Here is a 26,267-nt window from a genome sequence, read left to right on the forward strand (position 1 = left end):
CATTTTGAACATTTCCTGTAACAAAGTGTTTGAAGCCACGCTGGTACGTTCCGTTGCTGTGTGTTTCCATTCCATGATTAATGTGATTTGAAGAGAAGTAATAAAATGAGCTCTAACATGGAAAGTGAGCGTTTCCGGACACATGCTCACATAATACATTTTCTTTCTTTGTGTGTGAGGAATGTTTCCTGAAAGTTTGGCCGTACCTTTTTGTAACACCCTGCATTAATCGGAAACATCAGCCCCAGCACCCAATATTCCATCCACGAATCACTAACCCTGGTTCCCTTCTCTGCCACTACACCCACATCCCACCTTATAAGCAGCTTAATACCTTATCCAAAACCTCTAGCAGAAAGTCAATTCAGCTACCTACCACCGGAAATTCAACCACCTCTTGTCATGTGACAAATCAAATCCATCCTAAGACAAATCTTACTTGTAGTCCTAGTCATCAACACTCGACTTCACTTAATGCATAATTTTATCCCTCTTCCATCCTCCCCTCTCAGTAACTGTTAGCTGCTCCATGCAGTTCAACGAGGACCCACTGTAGTAGAGTGCGCGCAAAATAAAGTGACCAGCAACTGCGCAGTCGGCAGGTCAAGTGTGGGAAGAGCAGTAGTGGGGGCAGTTGCGGGCATGCAGCGTAGGTGAAATGCTGGATGCTGGAGAAGTGTCGTCCTAAGCTGAAGCCTACACTCACATTTTTTGCAAATATTAAGTGGAGACTATGCACGCTTACAGTTCCATGGCAACCATCAAAACACATCTACTGTCACCTCTGCTTCGATTAGTATCCTAAAACAATTCCGCTGAAAATGCAATAAAATCAGTGATTTATTTTCGCCTCGCTTGTTAATCATTTTTAACTTTCACAGAAGCGCAGTTAGTGGTGAATTTTGAGTAAAGCCTACATTTCATTTGTTGACATGCTGAAAATTGCTTCTTTTGCCAAAATACAGCGGAGTTTACTTAATGTCACCTTATTTATGTAATTGTGACATCGTAATTGCAAGAGAATTTCGAAACAGTGGTTTATAAAGGTTATTACGTGAGGAACAGAGGACAAGTAGAATCAATAGCTTATGAAATAGCACATTCATGGTACAAAAATAGACGTCTAGTGTCTTTACCTTTTTTTTTGTCATCACCCTTCTGATTAGTTTGATGCAGTACGCCACGGTTTCTCTTCTGTGCCACCTCTTCATCTCAGAGCAGCTCTTGCAAAAATGGTTCAAATGGCTCTGAGCACTATGGGACTTAACTTCTGAGGTCATCAGTCCCCTAGAACTTAGAACTACTTAAACCTAACTAACCTAAGGACATCACACACATCCATGCCCGAGGCAGGATTCGAACCTGCGACCGTAGCGATCGCGCGGTTCCAGACTGAAGCGCGTAGAACCGCTCGGTCACACCGGCCGGCCAGCACTTGCAACTTATGTCCTCAATTATTTGTTGGATGTATTCCAAGCTCTGTTTTCCTTTACAGATTTTACTCTCTGTAACTCCCACTAGTACCATAGAAGTTACTCCGAGATGACTTAACAGATGACCAGTCATCCAGTCCCTTCTTCTTCTCAGAGTTTTCCATACATTCCTTTCCTCGTCGATTATGTGGAGAACGTCCTCATTCCTTAGCTGTTTAGTTCACCTAATTTTCAACATTCTTCTGTAACATCACATCTCAAATGTTTCGATTTTCTTCATTTCTGGTTTTCCCACAATCCATGTTTCGCTACCATATAATGCTGTGCCCCGAACGTACATTCTCAGAAATATTTTCTTCACATTAAGGTCTGTGTTTGATACTAGTAGACTTCTCTTAACCAGGAATGCACTTTTTCCCAGGGATACTCTGTTTTTATGTCCTCTTTGCTGTGTCTGTCATAGGTTATCTTGCTCTCTAGGTAGCAAAATTCCCTAACTTCACCTGCTTCCTGTCACCAATCCTGATGTTAAGTTTCTGACTGTTCTCATTTATGCTACATCTCATTACTTTCGTCTTTTTTCCATTTATTCCCAATCTATAATCTGTACCCATTTGACTGCTCATTCCATTCAGCATAGCATGTAACTCTTCTTCACTTTCAATGAGGATACCAATGTCATCAGCGAATCTTATCATAGATATCCCTTCCCCTTTAATTTTAATTCCACTCATCATCATCATCATCATCATCATAATCATCATTTAAGACTGATTATGCCTTTCAGCGTTCAGTCTGGAGCATAGCCCCCCTTATACAGTTCCTCCATGATCCCCTATTCAGTGCTAACATTGGTGCCTCTTCTGATGTTAAACCTATTACTTCAAAATCATTCTTAACCGAATCCAGGTACCTTCTCCTCGGTCTGCCCCGACTCCTCCTACCCTCTACTGCTGAATCCATGAGTCTCTTGGGTAACCTTGCTTCTCCCATGCGTGTAACATGACCCCACCATCTAAGCCTTTTCGCCCTGACTGCTACATCTATAGAGTTCATTCCCAGTTTTTCTTTGATTTCCTCATTGTGGACACCCTCCTGTCATTGTTCCCATCTACTAGTACCTGCAATCATCCTAGCTACTTTCATATCCGTAACCTCAACCTTGTTGATAAGGTAACCTGAATCCACCCAGCTTTCGCTCCCATACAACAAAGTTGGTCGAAAGATCGAACGGTGCACAGATAACTTAGTCTTGGTACTGACTTCCTTCTTGCAGAAGAGAGTAGATCGTAGCTGAGAGCTCACTGCATTAGCTTTGCTACACCTCTTGAACCTTTATTTTATTTCTGTGATTTGGTTCTTCGATGCATAGACTGAGCAGTAGAGGCACCCGTTTTAATCCGAGCACATCGTTGTTGGTCGTCCATTCTTATTATTCCCTCTTGGCTCTTGTGCATATTGTATACTACCCGTCTTTCCCTATAGCTTACCCTTATTTTTGTCAGAATTTGGAACATCTTGCACCATTTTAGATTGTCGAACGCTTTTTACAGGTCGAAAAATCCTATGAATATGTCTTGACTTTTCTTCAGTCCTGTTCCCATTACCAATCGGAGCATCAGAATTGCCTCTCTCCTGCCTTTATCTCACCTAAAGCCAAACCGATCGTCGTCTAACACATCCTCAAGTTTCTTTTCCATTCTTCTGTGTGTTATTCTTGTTAGTAACTTGGATGCAAGTGCGTTAAGCCGAATATGCGATAATTCTCGCACTTAACGGCAATCTTCGGAATTGTGTGTATGATGTTTTTCCGAAAGTCAGATGGTATATCGCCAGACTCATACATCCTACACATCAAGGTGAATAGTCGTTTTGTTGTCACTTCCCCCAATGGTTTTAGAAATTCTGATGAAATGTTATCTGTCCTTTCTGTCTTATTCGATCGCAAGTCTTCCAGATCTCTTTTAAATTATGATTCTAATACTTGATCCCCTATCTCTTTTATATCGACTCCTGTTTCTTCTTCTGTTACATCAGACAAATCTTCCCCATCATAGAGGCCTTCAGCGTATTCTTTCCACCTATCCGCTCTCTCGTCTGCATTTAATAGTGGAATTCCTATTGCACTCTTAATGTTACCACCCTTACTGTTAATTTCACCGATGGTTGATTTGACTTTCCCATATGCTGAGACAGTACTTCCGACAAACATTTCTTCTCGATTTCTTCACGTTTTTCCTGCAGCCATTTCGCCTTAGCTTCCCTGCTCTTCCTGTTTATTTCATTACTAAGTGACTCGTGTTCCTGTATTCCTGAATTTCGCTGAATATTTTTGTACTGTATTTTATCGTGCATGAGCTGAGGTATTTCTTCTTTACTCATGGTTTCTTCGCAGTTACCTTCTTTTTACCCATGACGTTTTCCTTTCCATCGTGTGCAATTACCCTTTTTTAGAGGTTTCCGTTCCTCTTCAACTTATCTGCCAACTGAGCTATTTCTTACCGCAATATCTATAGCCTTGGAGAACTTCAAGCTTATCTCTTCATTCCTTAGTACTTCTGTACCCCATTTCTCTGCGCATTGATTCTTCCTGACTATTCTTTTAAGCTTCAGCCTTCTCTCCATCATTACCAAATTAAGGTTTGCGTCTATATCTGATTCTTGGTACACGTTACAATCTAGTATCTGACTTCGGAATCTCTGCCTGACCGTGATGTAATTTCACTGAAATTTTCCATATCGTTCGTCATTTTCCTAGTTACTTCCTTCTCTTGTTGTTCTTCAACAGCGTATTCGCTATTACTAGCTGGACTTTACTGCAGAACTGAATTAGTCTTTGTCATCTCTCATTCCTAGCACAGAGCATTTATTCTCCCATAAGCCTTTCTTCTACTCCTTACCTTACAACCTCTTTCCAATCACCGAGCGAGGTGGCGTAGTGGTTAGACACTGGACTCGTATTCGGGAGGACGACGGTTCAATCCCGCGTCCGGCCATCCTGATTTAGGTTTTCCGTGATTTCCCTAAATCGCTCCAGGCAAATGCCGGGATAGTTCCTGTCAAAGGGCACGGCCGACTTCCTTCCCCGTCCTTCCCTAATACGATGAGACCAATGACCTCCCTGTCTGGTCTCCTTCCCCAAAAACAACAACAATCTTTCCAATCCCCCATGACTGTTAGATTTTCATCTCCCTTTACATACTGAATTATCCGTTCAATATCCTCATATACTTGGTCTGCCCTTCATCTACGGCCTGCGGCGTCCGCATGTATACTTTAACTATCTTTGTCGCTGTTGGTTCGCTGTCAGTTCTGACGAGAACAATCCTATCACTGAATTGTTCGCAGCAACTCACTCTCTGCCCTACTTTTCTATTCATAACGAATCCTACTCCCATTACGCCATTTTTGCTGCTGTTGATATTACCCTATACTCATCTGACCAGAAATCCCTGTCTTCTTTCCATTTCAATTCACTGACCCCCAGTATATCTGTATTGAGCTTTTGCATTTTCCTTTTCAAATTTTCTGTGTTTCGTACCACGTTTAAAATTCTGACATTCCTCGTCCCGACTCCTAGAACGTTATCCTTCTGGTGGTTATTACATCTTTTTCTCGTGGTCACCTCCCCATTGGCAGTCCCCTCCCGGAGATTTGAATGGAGGAAAGATCCAGAATCTTTTGTCACTGATCATGAAAATTCTTTTGCAATAACAGGCCACATTTCCTGTGGATAGACATTGTGTCTTTAATGCAGTTGTTCCATTTGGAAGGTCATTGCTGATTCTTTCGCCTTTGGGGGTAGTTTTCCATGCCAAGGGAAAGCCCTAAATTTCTGTCCGCTCTTCCGCCCTCTTTCGCAAGACCTTTGGCAGAACGGCTGTGACTTCTTATCACAGAAGTCCTCGGCCACCATTGTGGAAGATATTTATTCAAAATTTGAGCGGTGGCGGGAGTCGAAACCGACACCGTGAGCGTTTTGATTACTAATCAAAGACGCTGAAAAATTCAAAATGTTAGCTAAATGTCATAGCCAGCAACATATGCACCAGCGCAAAATCATAGGGACCCATACTTTTCACTGCAAACGTTTTCCAGTTTCTCAGTGTCTTACTTAAATGAAAATATCACAATAACTATGATCATTAACGAAATGATGAGCACGACATCATGAAGGTAACATGTGAAGCTGTAAGTTAAACCTTTTTTTTTTAAGTTACTGAATAGTTTCTGTAAAATCGTTTGAGAAAGATTGCACGGGGTGCGGCTCGATTCTGTCAGCACGTAGCATCGCTAACCGGGCGAAAGCGGACAAACAACGTCGGCCTCCCTATGGCGAACAAACAAGTGAACTTTCACAGCGGTTTGGACGAAAACTTGTCACTGCGCATCAGCCACTGTATCCTGCGTGGACACTACTCATTTCATTCCCGTAATGAACACGATCATTTTCAAGCACCACCAGTATCACCATTATAGCACGGCAGCATCATCTTTGATTACACTTTACCTACAGTCTTTTATTCGCAAATGTCTAGACTGCATTTGGTTGATTTGACTGTTAAGGCGCGGAATTAGCCGAGCGGTCTAGGCCGCTGCAGTCATTGACTGTGCGGCTGGTCCCGGCGGAGGTTGGAGTCCTCCCTCGGGTATGGGTGTGTGTGTTTGTCCTTAGGATAATTTAGGTTAAGTAGTGTGTAAGTTTAGGGACTGATGACCTTAGCAGTTAAGTCCCATAAGATTTCACACACATTTGAACATTTTTTTGACTGTTAATAAGTTTCTTCTCTAAGGAGCGACCATCAGAACTAAAAATCCAGAAAAGGCAGAAATGGCTCACTGCTATTATTACATCTGAAGTTATAAAAATGTTAAGAAGAGCAAGTCAGAAGTAACAAGTCCAGTCATTTTTGTTGAATAGTAAACACGCATTTTTTTTCTTTTCAGAATTTTTGTTTTTGATGATGATACATTAGAGTCGAAACCGATTAACTGTCAAATCAACCAAAAGCGATCAAAATATTTGTAATTTTTTTCTGGCCGATTAAATCTGTGTATCGGACCGAGACTCGAACCCGGTAGCTTTCCCTTTGGGGGGGCAAATGCTCTGCCGTCCAAGCTATCCAAGCACAACTCACTACCGGCCCTCAGAGCCCTACTTCAGGCAGTGGCGCATCTCCTAGCTTCAAAGCACCACGCAGATCTCCTGCATACCTTCAGGGACTAGGACTCTTGGAAGAAAGGATATAGTCAGAGAGTAGGGGATTGTTCCCAGCACGAGTGTTCACTTTCCAGTGGAGTGGGGCGCTGATTGAAACACCGTAACATATGAAGACTGTGTGCCAGACCGGGACTCGAACTTTGCGTGGGTCGTCAATCGCCCTCGAATGGCTCAGTCGGTAGGGGGGCAGAGAGAGGTTCTTGGTTCGACTGCCCGTCTGGTATACAGTTTCAGTGTAACAGGCAGGTCCAAATAAAAGCACTCTGTTCTGCAGAGTCAAAACTCATTCTAGGACACATATGTGAATAGATGAATGTATACGAAGAAGGAGATGTACGACATGAACGGAAGATGGTCGCCGTGCGTCTACATCTGAAAGATGACGTCTGTTCAGATTTCACGTCAGTCGCATAGAAGTGGCGCTGGTAGTGCCAAAGAAGGTGCGAATCAGGTTTTCTTCAGATACACGCTGTAACGGTCGTGATCGTTAGTTACCATTGAGACTGAAAGTGGTGACCTGATGTTAGACAACACTGACGCCATTGTCAGCATAATGCCGAATTTGAACGAGGTCGGGTAATAGGGCTACGAGACGCTGGATGTTCCTTCTGCGACACTGCAGAAAGAGTTGGCAGTAATGTAGCCACTGTACACGACTGCTGGCAGCGGCAGTCGCGAGAATGTAAGGTCGCAAGAAAACGAGGCTCCGGACGTCGACGTGGCACTACCGAGAAGGAAGACTATCGTGTTGGTTGTATGGCTCTGGCGCATCGCACCGCATCTGCACCAGCAATTTTAGCAGCAGTTGGCACCACAGTGACAAAACGAACTGCTACAAATCATTTTTAAATGAACACACCGCCATTTGACTGCATTATCGTTTATGTACGAGGGCTGTCCAGAAAGTAAGTTACGATTGATCGTGAAATGAAAATCACAGTGAAAATCAGAAATGTTTCATTTGTAAAAGTTAGCTACACCTTTCAGCTACTTCTCTACGTAGTCGCCGTTCTGACTCAGACATTCGTCGTAGCGTTGTACCAACTTTCCAATACCCTCATCATAGAAAGCAGCCGCCAGTGCTTTCCGCAAATTCTCTACGCTGGCCTAAAGCTCGTTGTCTGTGCCAAAATGGTGGTGGTGGTGGTGGTGGTTAGTGTTTAACGTCCCGTCGACAACGAGGTCATTAGAGACGGAGCGCAAGCTCGGGTTAGGGAAGGATTGGGAAGGAACTCGGCCGTGCCCTTTTAAAGGAACCATCCCGGCATTTGCCTGAAACGATTTAGGGAAATCACGGAAAACCTAAACCAGGATGGCCGGAGACGGGATTGAACCGTCGTCCTCCCGAATGCGAGTCCAGTGTGCTAACCACTGCGCCACCTCGCTCGGTGTGCCAAAATGTTGTCTTTTTTGTGGACTGGCAAGACAGCCAATCCACGAGGACGGGAGGCCGAAGGGCACGCGTTTAAGCTCACGCAGGATGGCGTGAGGTCTGGAACAGGACAAGGTCTTTATAGTAGCAAAAGTAGTACGTAGCTTCTGGAATACTTAACTTTAATCCATAATTGCCGAACATCGGTCTGACGGTACATGCATCACAAGATAAATAGCAATTGATAATGGCGCCTTGCTAGGTCGTAGCAAATGACGCAGCTGAAGGCTATGCTAACTATCGTCTCGGCACTTGAGAGCGTAATTTGTCAGTGAACCATCGCTAGCAAAGTCGGCTGTACAACTGGGGCGAGTGCTAGGAAGTCTCTCTAGACCTGCCGTGTGGCGGCGCTCGGTCTGCAATCACTGATAGTGGCGACTCGCGGGTCCGACGTATACTAACGGACTGCGGCCGATTTAAAGGCTACCACCTAGCAAGTGTGGTGTCTGGCGGTGACACCACAGTCTTCATAGCCAGTGGTTCGTTTGAGCAGAGATGAAACTCAGTGGGAGACAATCACGGGCTGTAATGTGGGTAACCAAACATTTCCAATTGAAACGATGCAGGAACATCTTCATTGCCCCTGCAGAATGAGGCTGAGAATTGTCTTGAAGAAGAAACCGCACGACAGTTACGTAATGTTGGTTGCATAGCTTCAGGGGAAAATTCTCACCAGGCCCTCGTACTTGGCGGGAGACACTATTTTCTATAACAACTTTACGCGCTCACTAACAGCTCAGGAATGAAAAGAGCGACATAATTCTACCTAGAGTCATACTAGAGACACTGCCCAACACATCTTTGCAAAGCTTTATCGGATTTTCATAGTCGTTTCCATTTCGCGACCGATCGTAACTTACTTTCTGGACAGCACTCGTAATTATGATCAAGGTTTCGGCCTTTTATGCCATTTTGGTGATTGAGTTTATGTTATTAACGTATTTAGTGGTCTTTTTACGAGATGATGACATTTCATCTGGCATTTAGTGGGGAGCGAATATTTTTCTTAATTTACGGCCAGGTTTGTGTTTGATGTCCTGCAGTATACGTTAATGACATAAAATCAGTCACTTGAAAATTGCATAAACGGCCGAAACCTGGGTAATTTCGAAGAATGTTTGCCTATCGAAGCCGCGGGCTCCAAACGATAGATATCAAACTCGCGATTCTAAATCGACCACGCCACTGCGGTGGCGCGCATTATGAGCATGTTTATAGTGGTCACTGCAGCAACGGCGAAAGAAGAGCGTTACTAAAATAGTTGTAATTACAAAGGAAACGACTTACCTCACTCGTCGTCGACGTTGTGGTCATGAGGAAGTCAGTTTGATGTGTATGCTACGGAAAGAATACCATTTTTGCCGTAATCTGAATGGACTCTGCAAGTGCCACTCAAAAATATGGGTAGAGTGTCACATTTCCGACAAAAACACAAACAATTTTCCACATTGCATAAGCATAGAATTAGATTCTTCCGCGTGAGGCAATCGCCCGAAGAACCGGCTACAATACCAGATATCCCACTCACTACCGTCATAAATCGTTTGGGTTTTCGTAGCATCTCGCTTTCATAACGCGCGCCACCATGGTTGCGTGATCGATTTAGAATCGCGCGTTCGATATCTATCGTTTGGAGCCCGCGGCTTCGATAGGCAAACATTCTTGGATATAACCGAAACCTGGGTCGTAATTACATAAACAACAATACGGTTAAATGGCGATAAGTTCATTTAACAATTGCTCAGCGACATCAAAAGCTATTTGTTACAAATCAGTGACAGCCCCAAACCAGACGCTCTGTACCGTGCTGTCCAGTGACCCCAAACCACCGCCATTTGCGACTTCAGTGGTACTGGAGGGCAGGTTGGAGGTCTGTGTATTTTCGGATAAAAGTTGGTTCTCCCTCGGTGGAAGTGAAGGCCGTGTTGGTTAGAAAGAGGCCAGTTGGGGGACTACAACCAACCTGTCCGTGTGCCAGGTACACTGGATCTACTACCCGGATTCAGGGTCTGGATTGTTGTTTCGTATGACAGCAGAAGCATTCTCGTCTTTATCCTACGCACCCTGACTGCAAATTTCTACGTCAGTTTGGAGATTCGATCTGCTGTGCTGCCATTCATGAAATGAATTTCAGGAAGTGTTTTCCAACAGGATAACGCTCGCCCACATACCGCTGTTGAAACCCAGCATACTCTACAGAGTGTCGACATGTCCCCTTAGCCTCTTGGAACATCAGATCTGACTCCAATCGAGCACATACAGTACTTAATCGGACGACAACTCCACCAGCGTGATATGAGCATTAACAGTCCCAATACTGGCAGACGAAGTGCAACAGGCATGGAACTCCGTCCCACAAACTGACATCCTGACTCTGTACCACACGATGCATCACCGTTTGCATGTTTCCGTTCAACATTCAGGTTGTTACACCCGTTATTAATGTACCACTAATTTACATTTTCAATGGGGTGTCTCATGCTGTGAACTTGCAATGTTAATCACTTACATGTGTTACCTATACAGAGGCATTCCCAATTTTCATTACTCTACATTAAGTATTTTTTGGTGCTGCAATTCCTTTCAGTCAATGCATTTCTTGTAGATCGCATCCTTCCGTCTGAAAATGTCAAATTTAGCGGTGTATCTTAAGTTATCTAAACTCGCGTACTTTGAGAAACAAAATTTTTTAAATCTGTTTTATGTGATTAAAAGTTTTATTAAACAGCTAAACTTTTGCATGAAGGGTGGTTGGTTGGTTGGTCTGAGGGGAGGACCAAACAGTGAGGTAATCGTTCCCACATGAAGAGTGGTTTTAGTCTCTGTGACCCTGCCTGCTCTGGTGGGGAATCGAAATTTAAGAAAAGACGAAAGTTTGTATTAACTGTCGTTGTTATGAGTGTGCTTTCGTATTATGATTCTGCATAATTTATTAGGTACAGCAATAGCATTTATTTGCGATTCAAGACAATTAGTCTCAACCGTCACTAGACCGTCCCTTTCATTTCTGTTGCACTGCAGGTGATGACCGCGGAAGCCACCACCGTGCTGCCTGCGTGGCTGGACAAGCAGTTCGCGGAGACCTCGCTCAAGGAGAGCGACGCGTCCAGAGACTTGAAGGTCGCCTCGGTGGCTGTGCAGAGGGCGACGGCTACGGGCGACAACTACCTCAGCGACGTCTACCGCATGACTGTCAAGCTGGAGCGCGACGCCAGTCCCCATGGCAGCTCCCTGTCGCTGATCATCAAGTGCCTCCCGACGCGAGAGGCGATGCAGAAGATGGCGCAGGAGATGCAAGCCTTCGAGAAAGAGACTCGCATGTTCTGCGATACCATTCCCGCGATGTCACAAATCCTGGAGAAGGCGGCACCCGGTAAATACACGCAGCTGTCTGCCAAGTGTTTCGCCTCTGGGAGGCAGCCGGTCAGCTATCTGGTTCTCGAGGACTTGAAGGCCAGTGGGTTCTCGCTGGCGAAGAGGTGCAGTGGACTCGATTTGGCGCACTCCAAACTCGTGGTCAGGAAACTGGCAGAGTTCCACGCGGCCTCCGTCAAGCTGTTCGAGCAGGACCCATCGGCTCTGGACAACTACCTGGTCTTCAAGTCGTTCCACGGACCTACGGCGCAGCATGTGGAGACCTTCTTGAAACAGGGCTGCAGGTTACTCGCGGATCAGTTGGACACGTTAGACGGATCGTACTCAGAGTATGCGCCGAGGTTACGAACTCTCGCAGAAAGCATATTTCCACGGCTAGCTGACTTGACGGAACGGAAGGGTAAGCTTCGTGTGCTAACCCACGCAGATACCTGGGTCAACAACATCATGTTCAAATACGCTGCAGAAGTCGTCCAAGACGTGGTCCTACTCGATTTCCAGTTGTCTTCGTACGGTTCACCTTCGATTGACTTGCAATATTTTACTCACACAAGCCTTACGGAAGAAGTGTACGCCAATCATTTAACAGATCTTCTGAAAGAGTACCACAGCCATTTAATCGAGGTGATGGACGATATTGGTATCAGTTCGGACAAACAGATGTCCTTTGAGGAGCTACTGGAGGATTTCGAGGCGCATGCACTGTACGCCGTTTTTTCGGCAGTAGCAGTGCTGCCAATCGTGCGCACTCAAGACGAAACTAGATTCGATGTGGAAGCGTCTCTGAACGAAAGTGACAGTGCTGCCAACAGAAACACCTTCGCGAGCGCTCAGTATACGCAGGCTATAAAACAAATGCTGCCAGAATTTGAAAAGAGAGGCCTACTGTAGTCGCCTTGTTGCGTGTCAGAAGCAACTCACTCAGGGTGGACGAATTTTCTCCTTCTTGATTTGCTCTCCCAATTTCGCCACTGCCTCCACTACGCTCATTTCCTTATGAAAGAGGAGAAACGTAAGTTAGCCAACTTAATACGAAAGACGCTCTAGAATGTGCGAGATCGTAGCACTGTACACCCAAGGCGTATTATGAGTGCATTACAGCCTAATCCGCTTCAGACAGCTCGTTGGAATCTACCTGTGTACCTCACATCACGACTACAAATTGGGCCTAAATGTAAGGCTCGCCCACTCCCCACTCTACGCTGCATACCGAGGTCAACGTCAGCATGGTGCTTCGACATGAGGCACAAACTTTTACACTCTGAACCCCTGTCGATTTCGGATGGACTGTGTAGTTGCTTGATAGACTCTATGTGGATAGTGTTCCCGAAGTATGTACTTTCTTGTGTTCGACGACTGGACCGTCCATGTTCTTGACCGAGTGTCCATGTTTTCTGTACCGGTAACTGACCAGCGTGAAAATAAATCTGTCTAGTGCAGACGCAATAAAATTAGATATGAAATATTTATATCAAATATATTTCTCGGAATCAGAAACCTTGTCTCCTTAACCTCTTAGTTGTAAGCTATAACCAGTAAAATTTTAATGATGAGATAGAGAACTGTTCAGTTGAAACTTCCGGGCTGAGAGGCCGTAGTCGATGTATAAAATTTCCACCTAACGTTTCGTCTCCATCTGCGGGAAACATCTTCTGAGGTCGTCCGGCTACTGCCACTGAGGCTCCAGGTACTCTCGCGTTTATAGAGCGCATAGAGGCCACCACTATTCGTCACGTGATGCCGACGGTATGCCTATCTTTGGAAGGAGTCATCCTTCTCGATTAAGAGTAGTCGATTGTCATTTTGCTGGCACAACGTCGACATCCAAATTTTGTCCAATTTAAAAACTTCCTCTTTTCGATTAAAATTATTATGATGTTTGTGAATCTCTATTGCTTCTCTATACATGCGCGCATGATAACGGGATGTTCGTGCTAGAACGCTTGTCTCATTAAATTTAATTTCGTGGTTTCCATCTCGAAAAACACGCTCAGCTACGCCCGATTTTTCGATGTGTCCTAAGCGACAGTTTCTTTTATGTTCGGCTAAGCGGGTGTTTACACTTCTTTTCGTTATTCCAATATATACTTGTCCACAACTGCATGGATTTTTGTATACCCCAGGTGTTGCTAGGGGGTGTCGGGCGTCGTTTGCAGTTCTTAAATATTCCTTAATCTTCTTTGTAGGTCTGAAGATTGTTTCGATCCCATAAATGGCCAGAACTTTCCCGATACGTTCCTTGACTTTATTAATGAACGGTAGGAAAACTTTTCCAATAGGTGACCGTTGTTGCTCTTGACTTCTGGCTTCTTTTCTTCTTTGATGGCGGGCTCGATCAATTTCCTTGCTGGTATATTCGTTTTTCATGAAGGCTGACCGTAAATGATTTAATTCATCTTGCAAGTAAGCCGGCTCGCAGATTTTGTTGGCTCTGTCCACCAAGGTTTTCATGACACCTCTTCTTTGCCTAGGATGATGGTTTGATTCCTTGTGGAGGTATCGATCCGTGTGAGTGTTTAATTACCGACACACCCAGGAAATTGAGTCGACCGTTGCTCTCTTTCTCCATCGTAAACTGTATCTTCGGGTTAATACTGTTCAGATGCAGCAAGAAGACATCCATCTCTTCTTCATCATGAGTCCACACTGCAAATGTGTCATCAACATAGCGGTACCACTTAGCTGGCTTTTTACTATGCGCTCTATAAATGCGAGAATACCTGGAGCCTCAGTGGCAGGAGCCGGACGACTTCAGAAGATGTCTCCAGCAGATGGAGACGAAACGTTACGTGGAAATTTTATACATCGACCACGGCCTCTAAGACCGGAAGTTTCAACTGAAGACAACACCGACTGTGAAAGCCTACATTGTATGAGTTAGAGAACTGTTTAATCATCTTCTTTAAAAAAGGACTGCTCTGTAACTTTGTTCTTGTGTTTCGCCAGTCCTCTACTTGACCTTCCAGCTACCCATGCAATTCTTAAAAAAATAAAGAACATACTTCTACCTAATTAAATAATATGGCAACGGTATGCTACCGATGGCGCCTGCGACCCGTCGCGTAGTTTGTAAGAAAACAAGATACACGAGTGGAGTGTAATAAGAATATCTAACTACTGCCATCTGGCTTGCCGTGAATGATGCATGTATATCTCAGTACTGACGTGCAACTTAGATTCTACGCGCAGTATAGATAAGAAAGTCCCTGAGTAAGCTGGTTACTCGCAGCGTAGATACCACTCTATTTTTCCAGAACAAGTTGGAGAAAAACACCAATTTTTTGCTTTCTACAAAGAAAATGGGGAAGCAGCACCTTGTATTTCATTATACCAACCTCCATCAACTCACTATTGGCTTTTGCATAGTCTACACTAAAAAGAGAACTCAAATTTCGTGGACTTGTCCTTATGTGTAACTCTAGGCAGTGCAATCAGCAACATGGTAGCCGCTAGGAACAAAGAGTCTCGCAGCTGGCGCATCTCGAATATCTCATTCAGTAGGAAGTATCAGTAATTTGTGCCTCGTATTCCGTTGGAAAAGATACCATTAACTGTAAGGAAGGTGTTGACATTGTTGCGGTCTTCAGACCGAAGACTGGTTTGAAGCAGCTCTTCACGTCAGTCTGCAGCCTGTGGAACTCCTGCATATCTGCATAACTACTGCAGTATACATGCATTTCAACATGCTCACTGTATTCAAGGCACTCTCTCCCCTTCCCCCCACCCCCCACTACTTCACGCCCCCATTATCAAATTCTTGATGATTTTGGATGTGTCCCGAAATACGATCGCCCCTTCGCTCTTTTTCCCTGTTTCGGTTCTGTACCTCTTCACTACTTGTATTTTCCGGCCATCTAATATTCAGTATTCCTCTTTGGAACTATATTTCCCTTTTGTTAATGTTCGTATTGTATTACTTCCATGTTTCGCCGTAAGTACAAATCTTCATCCCACACAAATACTTTCACAAAACACTTCGTCATACTTGATTCATTATTCGCTGTTAGCATTTTCCTCTCTTTCACCATATCTATCCTGCCTGTGGCCAGTCTCTGTTTTATATCTTCTCTACTGCTGAAATTACAAGTTATTTCGCTGCCCAGACAACAGACCTCGGTTATTGCTTTTAGCGTCTTCTTTTTTAATCTTGTTCCCTCGGTATCACCTGACTTAATTCGACAACATTCCATTACCCTTGTGCTACTTTCATTTGTCCTAATCTTACAGCATGTTTCCAAGTCGTTTGCCGTCTCTGACAGAATTAAAAAGTCGCTGACAAACCTTATAGCTTTCACTTCTTCTCCCCAGACTGTGCAGTTCCGTTTCCAAATTACCGAGCGAGGTGGCGCAGTGGTTAGCACACTGGACTCGCATTCGGGAGGACGACGGTTCAATCCCGTCTCCGGCCATCCTGATTTAGGTTTTCCGTGATTTCCCTAAATCGCTTCAGGAAAATGCCGAGATGGTTCCTTTGAAAGGGCACGGCCGATTTCATTCCCCATCCTTCCCTCACCCGAGCTTGCGCTCCGTCTCTAATGACCTCGTTGTCGACGGGACGTTAAACACTAATCTCCTCCTCCGTTTCCAAATTCCTTCTTAGTTTCCTTTACTGCTTGCCCATTGTACATTGAATAAGATCAGGGATAGGCTACAGCCCTGTTTCACCCCTTTTTTCAAGTAGCGTCTTCGTTTTATGATCCTCGACTATTAAAAATGCAGATTGGTTTCTACATAAATTGCAGACAATCCTTGGTTCCTTACATTGTAACTACTGACAAACTCAGGATTCGGAAGAAGTGACCACAATGGATAGCCGAGATGGAAAAGTATAGTCGGGAGTTATCGAAATTAATAAGAAGGTTAGGGCACTATCGTATGCTAAGAGGATTGTTCATTGAGACTTGGCCTGCAGTTATAATGAATTGTTTAAATGACTCAATGCTGCCTTCAACTTAATATTTTTCTTTATTTGCTGTACTATTGCTAATTTCATTCATAGACAGGTAGAAAGTATCTTTAAAAGAAGTTCACCGATGGCATATTATACCACACAAGTATCTGCGCCTGTGTACATTTAAATAGCGTCCACCGTCATTGCGCTTCTGAATGTACGTGTCGTAGTTGTCAGTTATCTACTGTCCAGCATAACAGTGGGTGGGAACCATCATGCACATGCTAGTGTAAATCAATAAAACTGACAACTAAGTCGTATAACTATCATTGCACATGGTAAAAAAACGTGCCCTGTAGTACATTTACTAGTTTGGAGGCAATAATGCAAGTGTTAATGTGCTAAAACAGCTAGAATATTTGGAAATAACAGTGCCCAACATTTAATGTGTAATATTTAACACATTAGCAGATTGTAACGAATATCAAATGTGAATGTCAGAAGCAAACTGACAGCCAACTCACATAAGAGATAAGCATGACTACTATTAAGCTCAGGCAAAGGCTGGAGACACAACAAAAGAACAAAATATTAAGTAACAGTAATTATCATGAAGTCATAAAACCAGTATTACAAACGTAATTAACATGCAGCTTCTTTTCCTATCCAAATAAGACCACAGTATTCATAGGAATTAAGTAGACAATGCAACAAAAGAGAGTTTGGGGAGGGGGGAGTTATTAATGATGAACCATTTAGGTTATAAGTAACCATGTAACATTGTCTTTGGAAGTATTATCATCATAGAGAAAAGTCACATAGGATTGCGAGACCCAGGTACAACATACATGTAATGGTGCCTAAGCCTGCGTAATTCATGTTATTGCACGATCAATTAGACCAAACGGTGGACATCACATAATGCAATACTAGAAAACAAGGCCATATAAGGTAGATGTGTGAATGAAGGCTTAAAAAGCAGGTGATCGCTTGTAACAAACTGAACATGTCAATGTAGTTTTTTAAGCAGTTTTTTTTAAACTTATTGGTTCATTAAAGATTTTTTTCTGGGTCTTTAAAGATATTGGAAAACATTTTCATTTCTTCATATAAATCATGCTTACTGCTTCATTGGCAATATGTAGCATCTCCGTTTGTTCATTCATATTATTAAGTGAATGCTTGTGAGTTTTTACACAGGTATCTGAAGCTGATGAGTTGCTTTGGTAAAGGTCTTCCTTGAACCTGGTCTTTAGCATCCTCCCTGTCTGCCCAATATAAAAGTCGTTATAGTGTAGATATAAGGTTTTATATACTCCTGACTGATCATGTATGTTTTATTTAATACTGTCTTGCCGTTTTAAACCTAAATTATTGTCAGTCTGGAAAGAGGTGGAGACATTACTATTTTTGAATAACTGACTAATTTCCTCTGAAACTCTTTCAAGATGTCGGCGAACAGGATATTTAGTTTTCAATCTGTCATCCATGTCCATCAATGTAATTTCACGTGTTGCGGCATTTCATTTTATTTTAATTTTCTTCTGATATACTCTATCAAATAAAATTGATTCATAACCATTCTGCCAAGTAATGTGAGATGATGCTTTTAGTTTATCATTAGTATTGTCACCTGAATGAAAGAAACCGCATTTTTACAGGACATGGTGATCAGATATTTCATGTATAATAACATCAATAGTTGTGGGTTCTTGGAATATACTGAACTGACGATTTCTCTCCCCCTCTATTTAAATCTAGGCAATTAATCCCTCCATTCTTTTGAATTTTTAATGTAAACTTGATAGCTGGATGTAAGCCTGAATGTAAGACTGATCTAACTTATGTAGATTGTTTGTAAGCCATTTCAAAACAATAAGTGTCATTAACACATCTTTTGTAGAGTATTATTTTCTTTTCTTAGTGTTTTATTTTATTTTCTAACTTAGTTGTTAGATTTTATTTTCAATGTTTTCTGCGAATATATCAGCAGGGGGTACCAGCTGAACTGTAACAGAAGAGCAGATCTTGTAGTTCTTATCAAGATCTCCATCAAAACTGAAATAATTCTCAGATAAATCTATAAAAAGCAATTCTATACTATGGTACATGCACACATACATACATGTCCGCCTGCTTAGGTGGTTGGTAAAGTGCTCGCCTCCCATGCAAGCGGGCCCAGGTTCGATACCCGGCCGGGTTGGAGATTTTCTCCACTCGGGGACTGGGTGTTGTGTTGTCCTCATCATCATTCCATCCTCACCACCGGCGTGCACGTCGCCCAATATGGCGTCGAATGAAATAAGACTTGCACTTGGCGGCCTAGTTTCTGTGAATAGGTGCCTCCCAGCCAACGATGCAATACGCTCACTTCATTTTTTTTACATACATACGTACATACTACTTGTTCCATAAATCATGAATACGACATTTCCCTAATGATGTGGAACGTGTCACTTTAACATACGTTTTCTTTACACAAAAGATTAATTAATTTTTTATAGTTAAGACTTCATATCTAAAAATTCACCTATTGAGCAGAAGGGGTTGTCATTCAGAAATTCTTTTAATTTCCTTTCAAATGTTGGTGGGCTATCTGTCAGACTTTTAATGCTATTTGGCAAAATACCAAAGTTTTTCGTGGCAGCATAATTCACCCCTTTCTGTGCCAAAGTGAGATTTAATCCAGAATAGTGAAGATCATCCTTTCTTCCAGCGTTGTAGCTACGCACTTTCCTGATATTTTTGAATAGGGATGGATCATTAGTAACAAAATTCATAAGTGAATATTGTGAAGTTACTGTGAATATTCTGAGTTCCCTAAAAAAATGTCTACAAGGTGATCTTGGGTGGGCTCAATCTACAATTCTGATTACCTGCTTTTGTGCAATGAATACATTCTCTCTTAATGACGAATTGCCCCAGGAATATTCATCCTTTTATGCTGTAATACATTTTTCATTATGTGATCAAAGAGTCACTTGCCATACCACTCACAGTGCACAGATACAGTTCAGAAGAGGCAGCAGTTATATGTATTGTTATACTGATATAATATACTAGGACAGTGGAATAGCATTTGACTTTTGTAAGTATTGGTTTATACCATCCATATATAATTGGTTGGACTGTATTCATTCATGGTTGTTTCATGCTCTGTTGATGTATCCACATACCATGATGAAGGTGTGAAATAGAAACCAGTAGCAATAATAAAAGACAACTAAAAAGCTGTGTGTCATCCTTTTTTTTTAGAAAAGATGTGTATCAATGGTTCTGGTTGGTAGATAAATAACTAATTTTCTTCAATTTCTTGCAGAGACTCAAATAAAATTGTGTTTCACTACATGATAAAACAAAGCTCCCATATCTCATCATCAGCATCATTGATATATATATGAGATGACAATGTAAGCTCCTTGTCAGAGTATTTTAATGCCACTTCATTAAACTTCTCCTTTTACTTTGCTTTACTTTCAATGCCTAGAACTAAGCACACTTACTTATATTTTGCTGTGTTAAATTGCTGAACTCAAAATACTTAATTTTAGACATTTCCAAAGGATTCATACGAACAAAATGAGTTTCAGTACCCTAGATTGTAATAAATGTGAAAAACTGATACTTGGTACACTCACAGATCAGAAAACTAAAAGTTACTTACAATGTAACAGAGCAGTGCTATATATTTGTGATGTGCAATGGAGGAGTCTGAATAGTCAGCACTTGTAGGCACAGCCCATGAGTAATATTGAATCATTATCATAAATTAATCACTTCATCTATTACTGTATTTACTAAACCTTTTACTTTGAAGTCTAAAAAGTTGTGTTGCACTTGGTGCGATTGGTGATACGACGTTGTGAAAGTTGTGAGATTTAAAAATTTCCCAAAGAATTGAGTGTTAATGTATCGTAACTAGAAGTTACCAATATCAGACAGAAAACCCCAAATTTCATGGTTCAAACAAATTTAATTATTTTAAACAATTTACAAGAAACATTGTTATAAAACTTAAGGTATTAGAGAATGAAACAGACAATTTAGATAACTAAAAATGAAATTTACTAACACAAAATGAACTACCCTATGAAATGAAAACAAAAGAAGGGCAACTTACGAATAGTAGCAGTTGTACTGGTAGTTGTATTCATCTGCACATCTCTACATCTATTGCAGGTTTAGAATGACAAGAATAGGACAGATAGTTGACCATAACCTTAATGTAGAAACCATGCGGACATTTGCTGAAATAATTTAGGGAAATAATGGAAAACCTAAATCAGAATGGCTGGCTGAAATATGGAGTCACCACTCGCCCGAACACTCTGTTTAAAACAGTGCAACCTCATTCAGTTTACCTTTAGTGTACAATACTATTTTACAGATCACTTTTAGTTTGGTAAGCCAGACGGGAAACGGATGACGAATGGCGAGTGTCAGGTTGTGACATAGTAAATAAAGTTTTTAAAACATTGTTTGGGATATGTTAGCAAGTTCAGTGATTATAAATTACTTTTGTTGTGTAATGGTATTTAGACTTTAATTATAATGCCATTCATAAACTGAGGGTTGCCCAGTGATAATGGAGATGTGTAATGACTAGAACAGGAGAACCGTGCACGACTGGATCAGGGAACAGCTTGCAGAGGAAGAAGTCAGTGGGTGAGTAAAGAAAATTAAATGGAGGTGAGAATGACATATAGCCAGGATATTGGAAACTAGATGTAAAAGGCAAATACTTTACTGGAAGCCAAGGCACTTGAAAAGATGTGGCGACCGACTGGAAGGTGAGTAGATGCAATTGGGAAAAATCTGCATTTGCAGCTACATCCATACACTGCAAACCCCACTGGAGTACATGGCAGAGGGTCATTTCTATTGTGGCGGTTATTAGGGCATCTTCCCGTTCCATTCAAACATGGAACGCCTTTATAATAATCACTTTTACACCTCTGCGCGTGCTGGAATCAGCCTAATCTTGTCTCTGGGCTCCCATTGAAGCGATGCGTAGGGGCTCTAGGATATTCGTAGATTCCTCACTTCGAGGTGGACCTTGGAACTCTGTAGGTAGGCTTAGAGCGCCTGCCAATTCACTCTTTTTACCTATTCCGCGACGGTCCACCATGGGTCAAACAAACTTATGACCACTCGTGCTGTCCTACCTTGTATACCAATAGGTTCAGTATACTCTGTTAGACCCATCAGGTGCTGGCCAGAGTGGCCGAGAGGTTCTAGGCGCTTGAGTCTGGAACCGCGGGACCGCTACGGTCGCACGTTCGAATCCTGCCTCGGGCATGGATGTGTGTGATGTCCTTAGGTTAGTTAGGTTTAAGTAGTTCTAAGTTCTAGGGAACTGATGACCTCAGATGTTAAGTCCCATAGTGCTCAGAGCCAACCAGCCAGACCCATCAGGTACGAGTCCCACACACTGGAGCCTTATTGTAGCATAGGTCTTGTTGTATCCACGGACCCACCCAACCAACCAACTAACTCGCGCACGCGCGCCCTGACCGTGACATCGCTGGCCACAGTTCCTGTCGCGGCCGTCGGCGTCTCAGGGCGTTACCGCCGACGGAAGAGGTCGCGCCATGGCTGAGCTCGGGTCCGCAGCGCCCTGTGCCTTTTGCGTATAAGGAGGAGCGCTGGCCCCGAGGCGGACAGTCTATTGTCGATTGTCTACTGCTAGCCTTTCGTGGAGTTTATAGCGGAGCCATTGCAGTGTGATATTTGCTATTGTATTCGACAAGGCTCAGTACACGGATTACTCTTGGATATTATTTGGACTTGTATTGCTGGTGCACGTTTCGTCAGAAATAAAGATAAGTTATCTCTTCATTCTAGCTGGCGCAATTCTTGTTATTAATTATTTTTCGGCCAACAGACATAGATAGCTACATCCTGGTCACTACCCACGCTTTATACAATTTGTGGTGGCTGCCCCAAAAGTACCGCTGAGGACCTTGGGTTTGGGAGCCGTCACAAAAGGTCTCACGAGTGTTTTGTGAGCAAATCTTTGCAAACTGATAGCATTTTCCTTGCATAGTCAGAGGACCGAATGCTGTCAGCTGCTTTACCTACGACTGAACCAGTGTGATCGTTCCATTTCATACCTCTACAAACTGTTACATTCAGGAACTTGTATGAGTTGACTGATTCCAACTGACCTACTGATATTGCAATCATAGGATACTACGGAATTTCGTTTCGCGAACTGCGCATTTTTACGTTTACGAACACTTAAAGCAAGTTGCCAGTTTTCGCACCGGTTCGAAATCTTTTCAAGATTTGGCTGAGTATTTCTGCTGATATTTTCAAACAGTAGTGTATTGTAGACGAATGTATCATCTGCAAAAACTCATAATTATCTGCAAGCTCTGTAGTGACAACAAGGTCTCTACGTCATCTTCAGGCGAAGCGAGCAGTCAGCACCTGTTATGGATGGCTTTCATCGCTGGAACCACCGTATCTCGGTGATAACGATTCTTTTCCACGACAGTTTAACCTGAACGTAAAAAGCTATCAAAATAACTCGTTTCTGAAATTAAGTATTTTCGGTTTTTTATTCCTATTATTTTTTGTAATAACTGTAGAAATCGGATAAAGATTGAAAAATTTTGACTTTCTCAGTTTCAAGCTACATAGAATCAAAATATTAAATTAGACAGACACATTAAAGAAAACTGAGTCCGTCCAACGTCCGCTGCTTTACTCGAAAGGTGATAAATGGTTGAACAACAAAAAATCACAATTATTCTCCTGTTTAAAAATCGTGTTCTAATCGGGGTCCATTATACAATGAAGCGTCAAAGAAACTGGTATAGACATGCATATTCAAATACAGAGATATGTAAACAGGCAGAATACGGCGCTGCGGTCGGCAACGCCTATCTAAGACGAGTGTCTCGCGCAGTTGTTAGATCGGTTACTGCTGCTACAATGGCAGGTACTCAAGATTTGAGTGAGTATGAACGTGGTGTTATAGTCGCACCACGAGCAATGGGACATAGCATCTCCCAGGTAGAGATAAAGTGGGAATTTTCCTTGCGACTACTTCACGAGTGTACCGTGTATATCAAGAATCTGGTAAAACATCAAATCTCCGACGTTGCTACGGCCCGAAAAAGATCCTGTAAGAACGGGACCGACGACGTCTGAAGGGAATCGTTCAGCGTGACAAAGTTCATCCCTTCCGCAAATTGCTGTAGCTTTCAATGCTGGGCCATCACCCAACAAGCGCCATTGTGAGAACCATTCAGCGAATCATCATCGATATGGGCTTTCGGAGCAGAGGTCCACTCGTGTGCTCTTGATGACTGCAGGACACAAAGCTTTACGCCTCGCCTGGGCCGTTCTTCACCGACATTCGACAATTGATGACTGGAAACATGTTGCCTGGTCAGACGAGTCTCGTTTCAAATTGTATCGAGCGGATGGACGTGTACGGGTATTGAGACAACCTCATGAATCCATGGACCCTGCTTGTCAGTAGGGAATTGTTGAAGCTGGTGGAGGCTCTGTAATGGTGTAGGGCATGTGCAGTTGGAGTGATATGGAACCCCTGATAAGTCTAGATACGCCTCTGACAGGTGACACGTACATAAGCATCCCGTCTGATCATCTGTATCCGCCGTCAGAGTGGCCGAGCGGTTCTAGGCGCTACAGTCTGGAACCGCGCGACCGCTACGGTCGCAGGTTCGAATCCTGCCTCGGGCATGGATGTGTGTGATGTCCTTAGGTTAGTTAGGTTTAAGTAGTTCCAAGTTCTAGGGGGCTGATGACCACAGCAGTTAAGTCCCATAGTGGTCAGAGCCATTTTTGAACCATCTGCATCCATTCATGTCCATTGTGCATTCCGACGGACTCGGGCGATTCCAGTAATAGGATGCGACACCCTACACGTCCAGAATTGCTCCAGGAATACTCTTATGAGTTTAAACACCTCCGCTGGCCACCAAACTTGCCAGACATGAGCACTATTGAGCATATCTGGGATGCTTTGCAACGTGCTGTTCGGAAGAGATCTCCACCCCCTCGTACCCTTACGGATTTATGGACAGTCCTGCAGGGTTCATGGTGTCAGCTCCCTCCAGCACTACTTCATACATTAGTCGGGCCCATGTCACGTCGTATTGCGGCACTTCTGCGCGCTCGCGGGGGCCCTACACGATATTGGGTAGGTGTATCAGTTTTGTTGGATCTTCAGTGTACTAACTGGCCATTACCAATAGTCAGTACTAAAGGATGAAAACTGAGGTTGAAGAAATCTGTTTTTCGTGCTAATTTGTTCGTTTTTAAGGACATCAAGAAGATAACGCAAGCGTGTAGACCTGATGGGGGAAACTCTTGCACAATGCATGCAGACGCGAACTGTTAAGCCACGACACACGACAACAGGGACATTATAAGAATCGGCGATGATGTACCAATTCTTATGCCATGTATTTGTTGCTCGTTTCTGTAGGTATTATTACTAAAATAGCACTGCTCCCATTTCCCATTTTCTGTGGTAAAAATGCAATATTTCAAACCAAAGCGAATTTAACGAATAGAAATTACTCCTTTTTTTAAAGACAGGTTTATTTAAAAATGAAATCTTATGGTTGATTGATATTTCATTTGTTTTTACTCGGTTATCGTAAAAAAAACTTTCGTAACCGAGACAAAACATACCGAAAAAAACCTGTTGTTCAGAACTAAAGTCCCAGTACCAGTTTTAACCCGTCCATTTCGCCTATCTGCAGTACGGTTAACACTAAAAATTGAGATACCTGTGCGTCCTATGGTAGGTACACCAGTGCTGGACTCGGCTAGTTGAGGAATTCTTCGGAAAAAGGGAAACACCAAGGAACCAACACAGAAGTTCAGTGGCTACGTACTTTCTGTCTTTGAACATAAGTACACAGTAAGAACATAGATGGTGCAGAGGGACTGCTCACGAATTGAATGAAGTCCTATGAGAATCTTTGTGACTCGTCGACAGGTGTACAAGAAACTTCAGATGTTTCCCAAGAAAGTGTGTTGACACCCTCGCTGTCCATGTTGTACGTCAGTGACCTGCTGTCATCTGCGACTACAGCCGCCAGTGTTAAAGAACCGAGAGGCAGAATCTGAAAGACGAATTGATACGGATGAAGAAAAATCAGGGCGGAACAGTGACGTATGTATTTCTTATTTACATACGTAGCACGTAATTATACTGTTTTTTTCCAAGCACAGTAGTTGACGTAAGTTGCAGCATGCTTGGAACAATAGTTCATAGTTTCCAACCACTATTTCTTAGAGAACTTGAGCTTGCGTAATGGTCTCCTAAAAGTCAGTATTTTTCTGCCGGTGCAGTTCAGAGCTCAAACGGATCTTTTTTCTTTTAATTTTGCGAACAGTGCCTGCATGTGTTGCGTTAGGAGAGATATATGAAGCAACTTTACCGACGCTGGCCTTCACTGAATGCAGCCTTCGTTCAGTGATGATATCCACGAAACGGTACCATCTCACTTCCTACTGTTTTCTCGTAACCTCGTTAGTGGACGGCGATTCGCTCACAGTAATGTGTTTTCTCGCCCCAAGTTGAGATAATCTAAGCGTCTTCATCGGATTGATGGTGTTGTCCACTCCCTTTGACAGTGTTCCTTTAAGTTTGTGTATTCAGTACAGCGACACGCGCTAGACACAGGATAGTTTGTGTAAGTCAAGTTATCGTAGTGCGAAGACATTCCTCGTCGTAGCATAAAGGGTTTCTGCAAAACACGTAATTTTAAGTATCAGGGCAATCACAACACTTCTTTATCTCGTTTTAATTATCCATGGTACTGGAAACTTCGGTGAAACGAGAGGACCAATGTTAGAATGCAATTGTTTCTAGTGAAATTCTGTCACGCTTTTGTCCTTCATCTAGTCTACATTTCGACCATGTAG

General features: G+C 42.9%; 1 protein-coding gene across 1 annotated transcript; it reads left to right on the forward strand.

Annotated features, from left to right (window-relative positions):
• Window positions 1-11,110: 11,110 nt before the first annotated feature.
• LOC124803443 lies at window positions 11,111-12,352 on the forward strand. The gene has a single exon (XM_047264629.1). It carries the CDS (start codon window positions 11,111-11,113, stop codon window positions 12,350-12,352), a length of 1,242 nt encoding a protein of 413 aa, XP_047120585.1.
• Window positions 12,353-26,267: the final 13,915 nt, after the last annotated feature.

The sequence above is a fragment of the Schistocerca piceifrons genome, chromosome 6 (assembly GCF_021461385.2).
Source record: "Schistocerca piceifrons isolate TAMUIC-IGC-003096 chromosome 6, iqSchPice1.1, whole genome shotgun sequence".
NCBI lineage: Eukaryota > Metazoa > Arthropoda > Insecta > Orthoptera > Acrididae > Schistocerca > Schistocerca piceifrons.

What these genes read in the sequence shown, in the direction of transcription:
- LOC124803443 (XM_047264629.1), top strand. Translation starts at nt 11,111, where the DNA reads ATGACCGCGGAAGCCACCACCGTGCTGCCTGCGTGGCTGGACAAGCAG.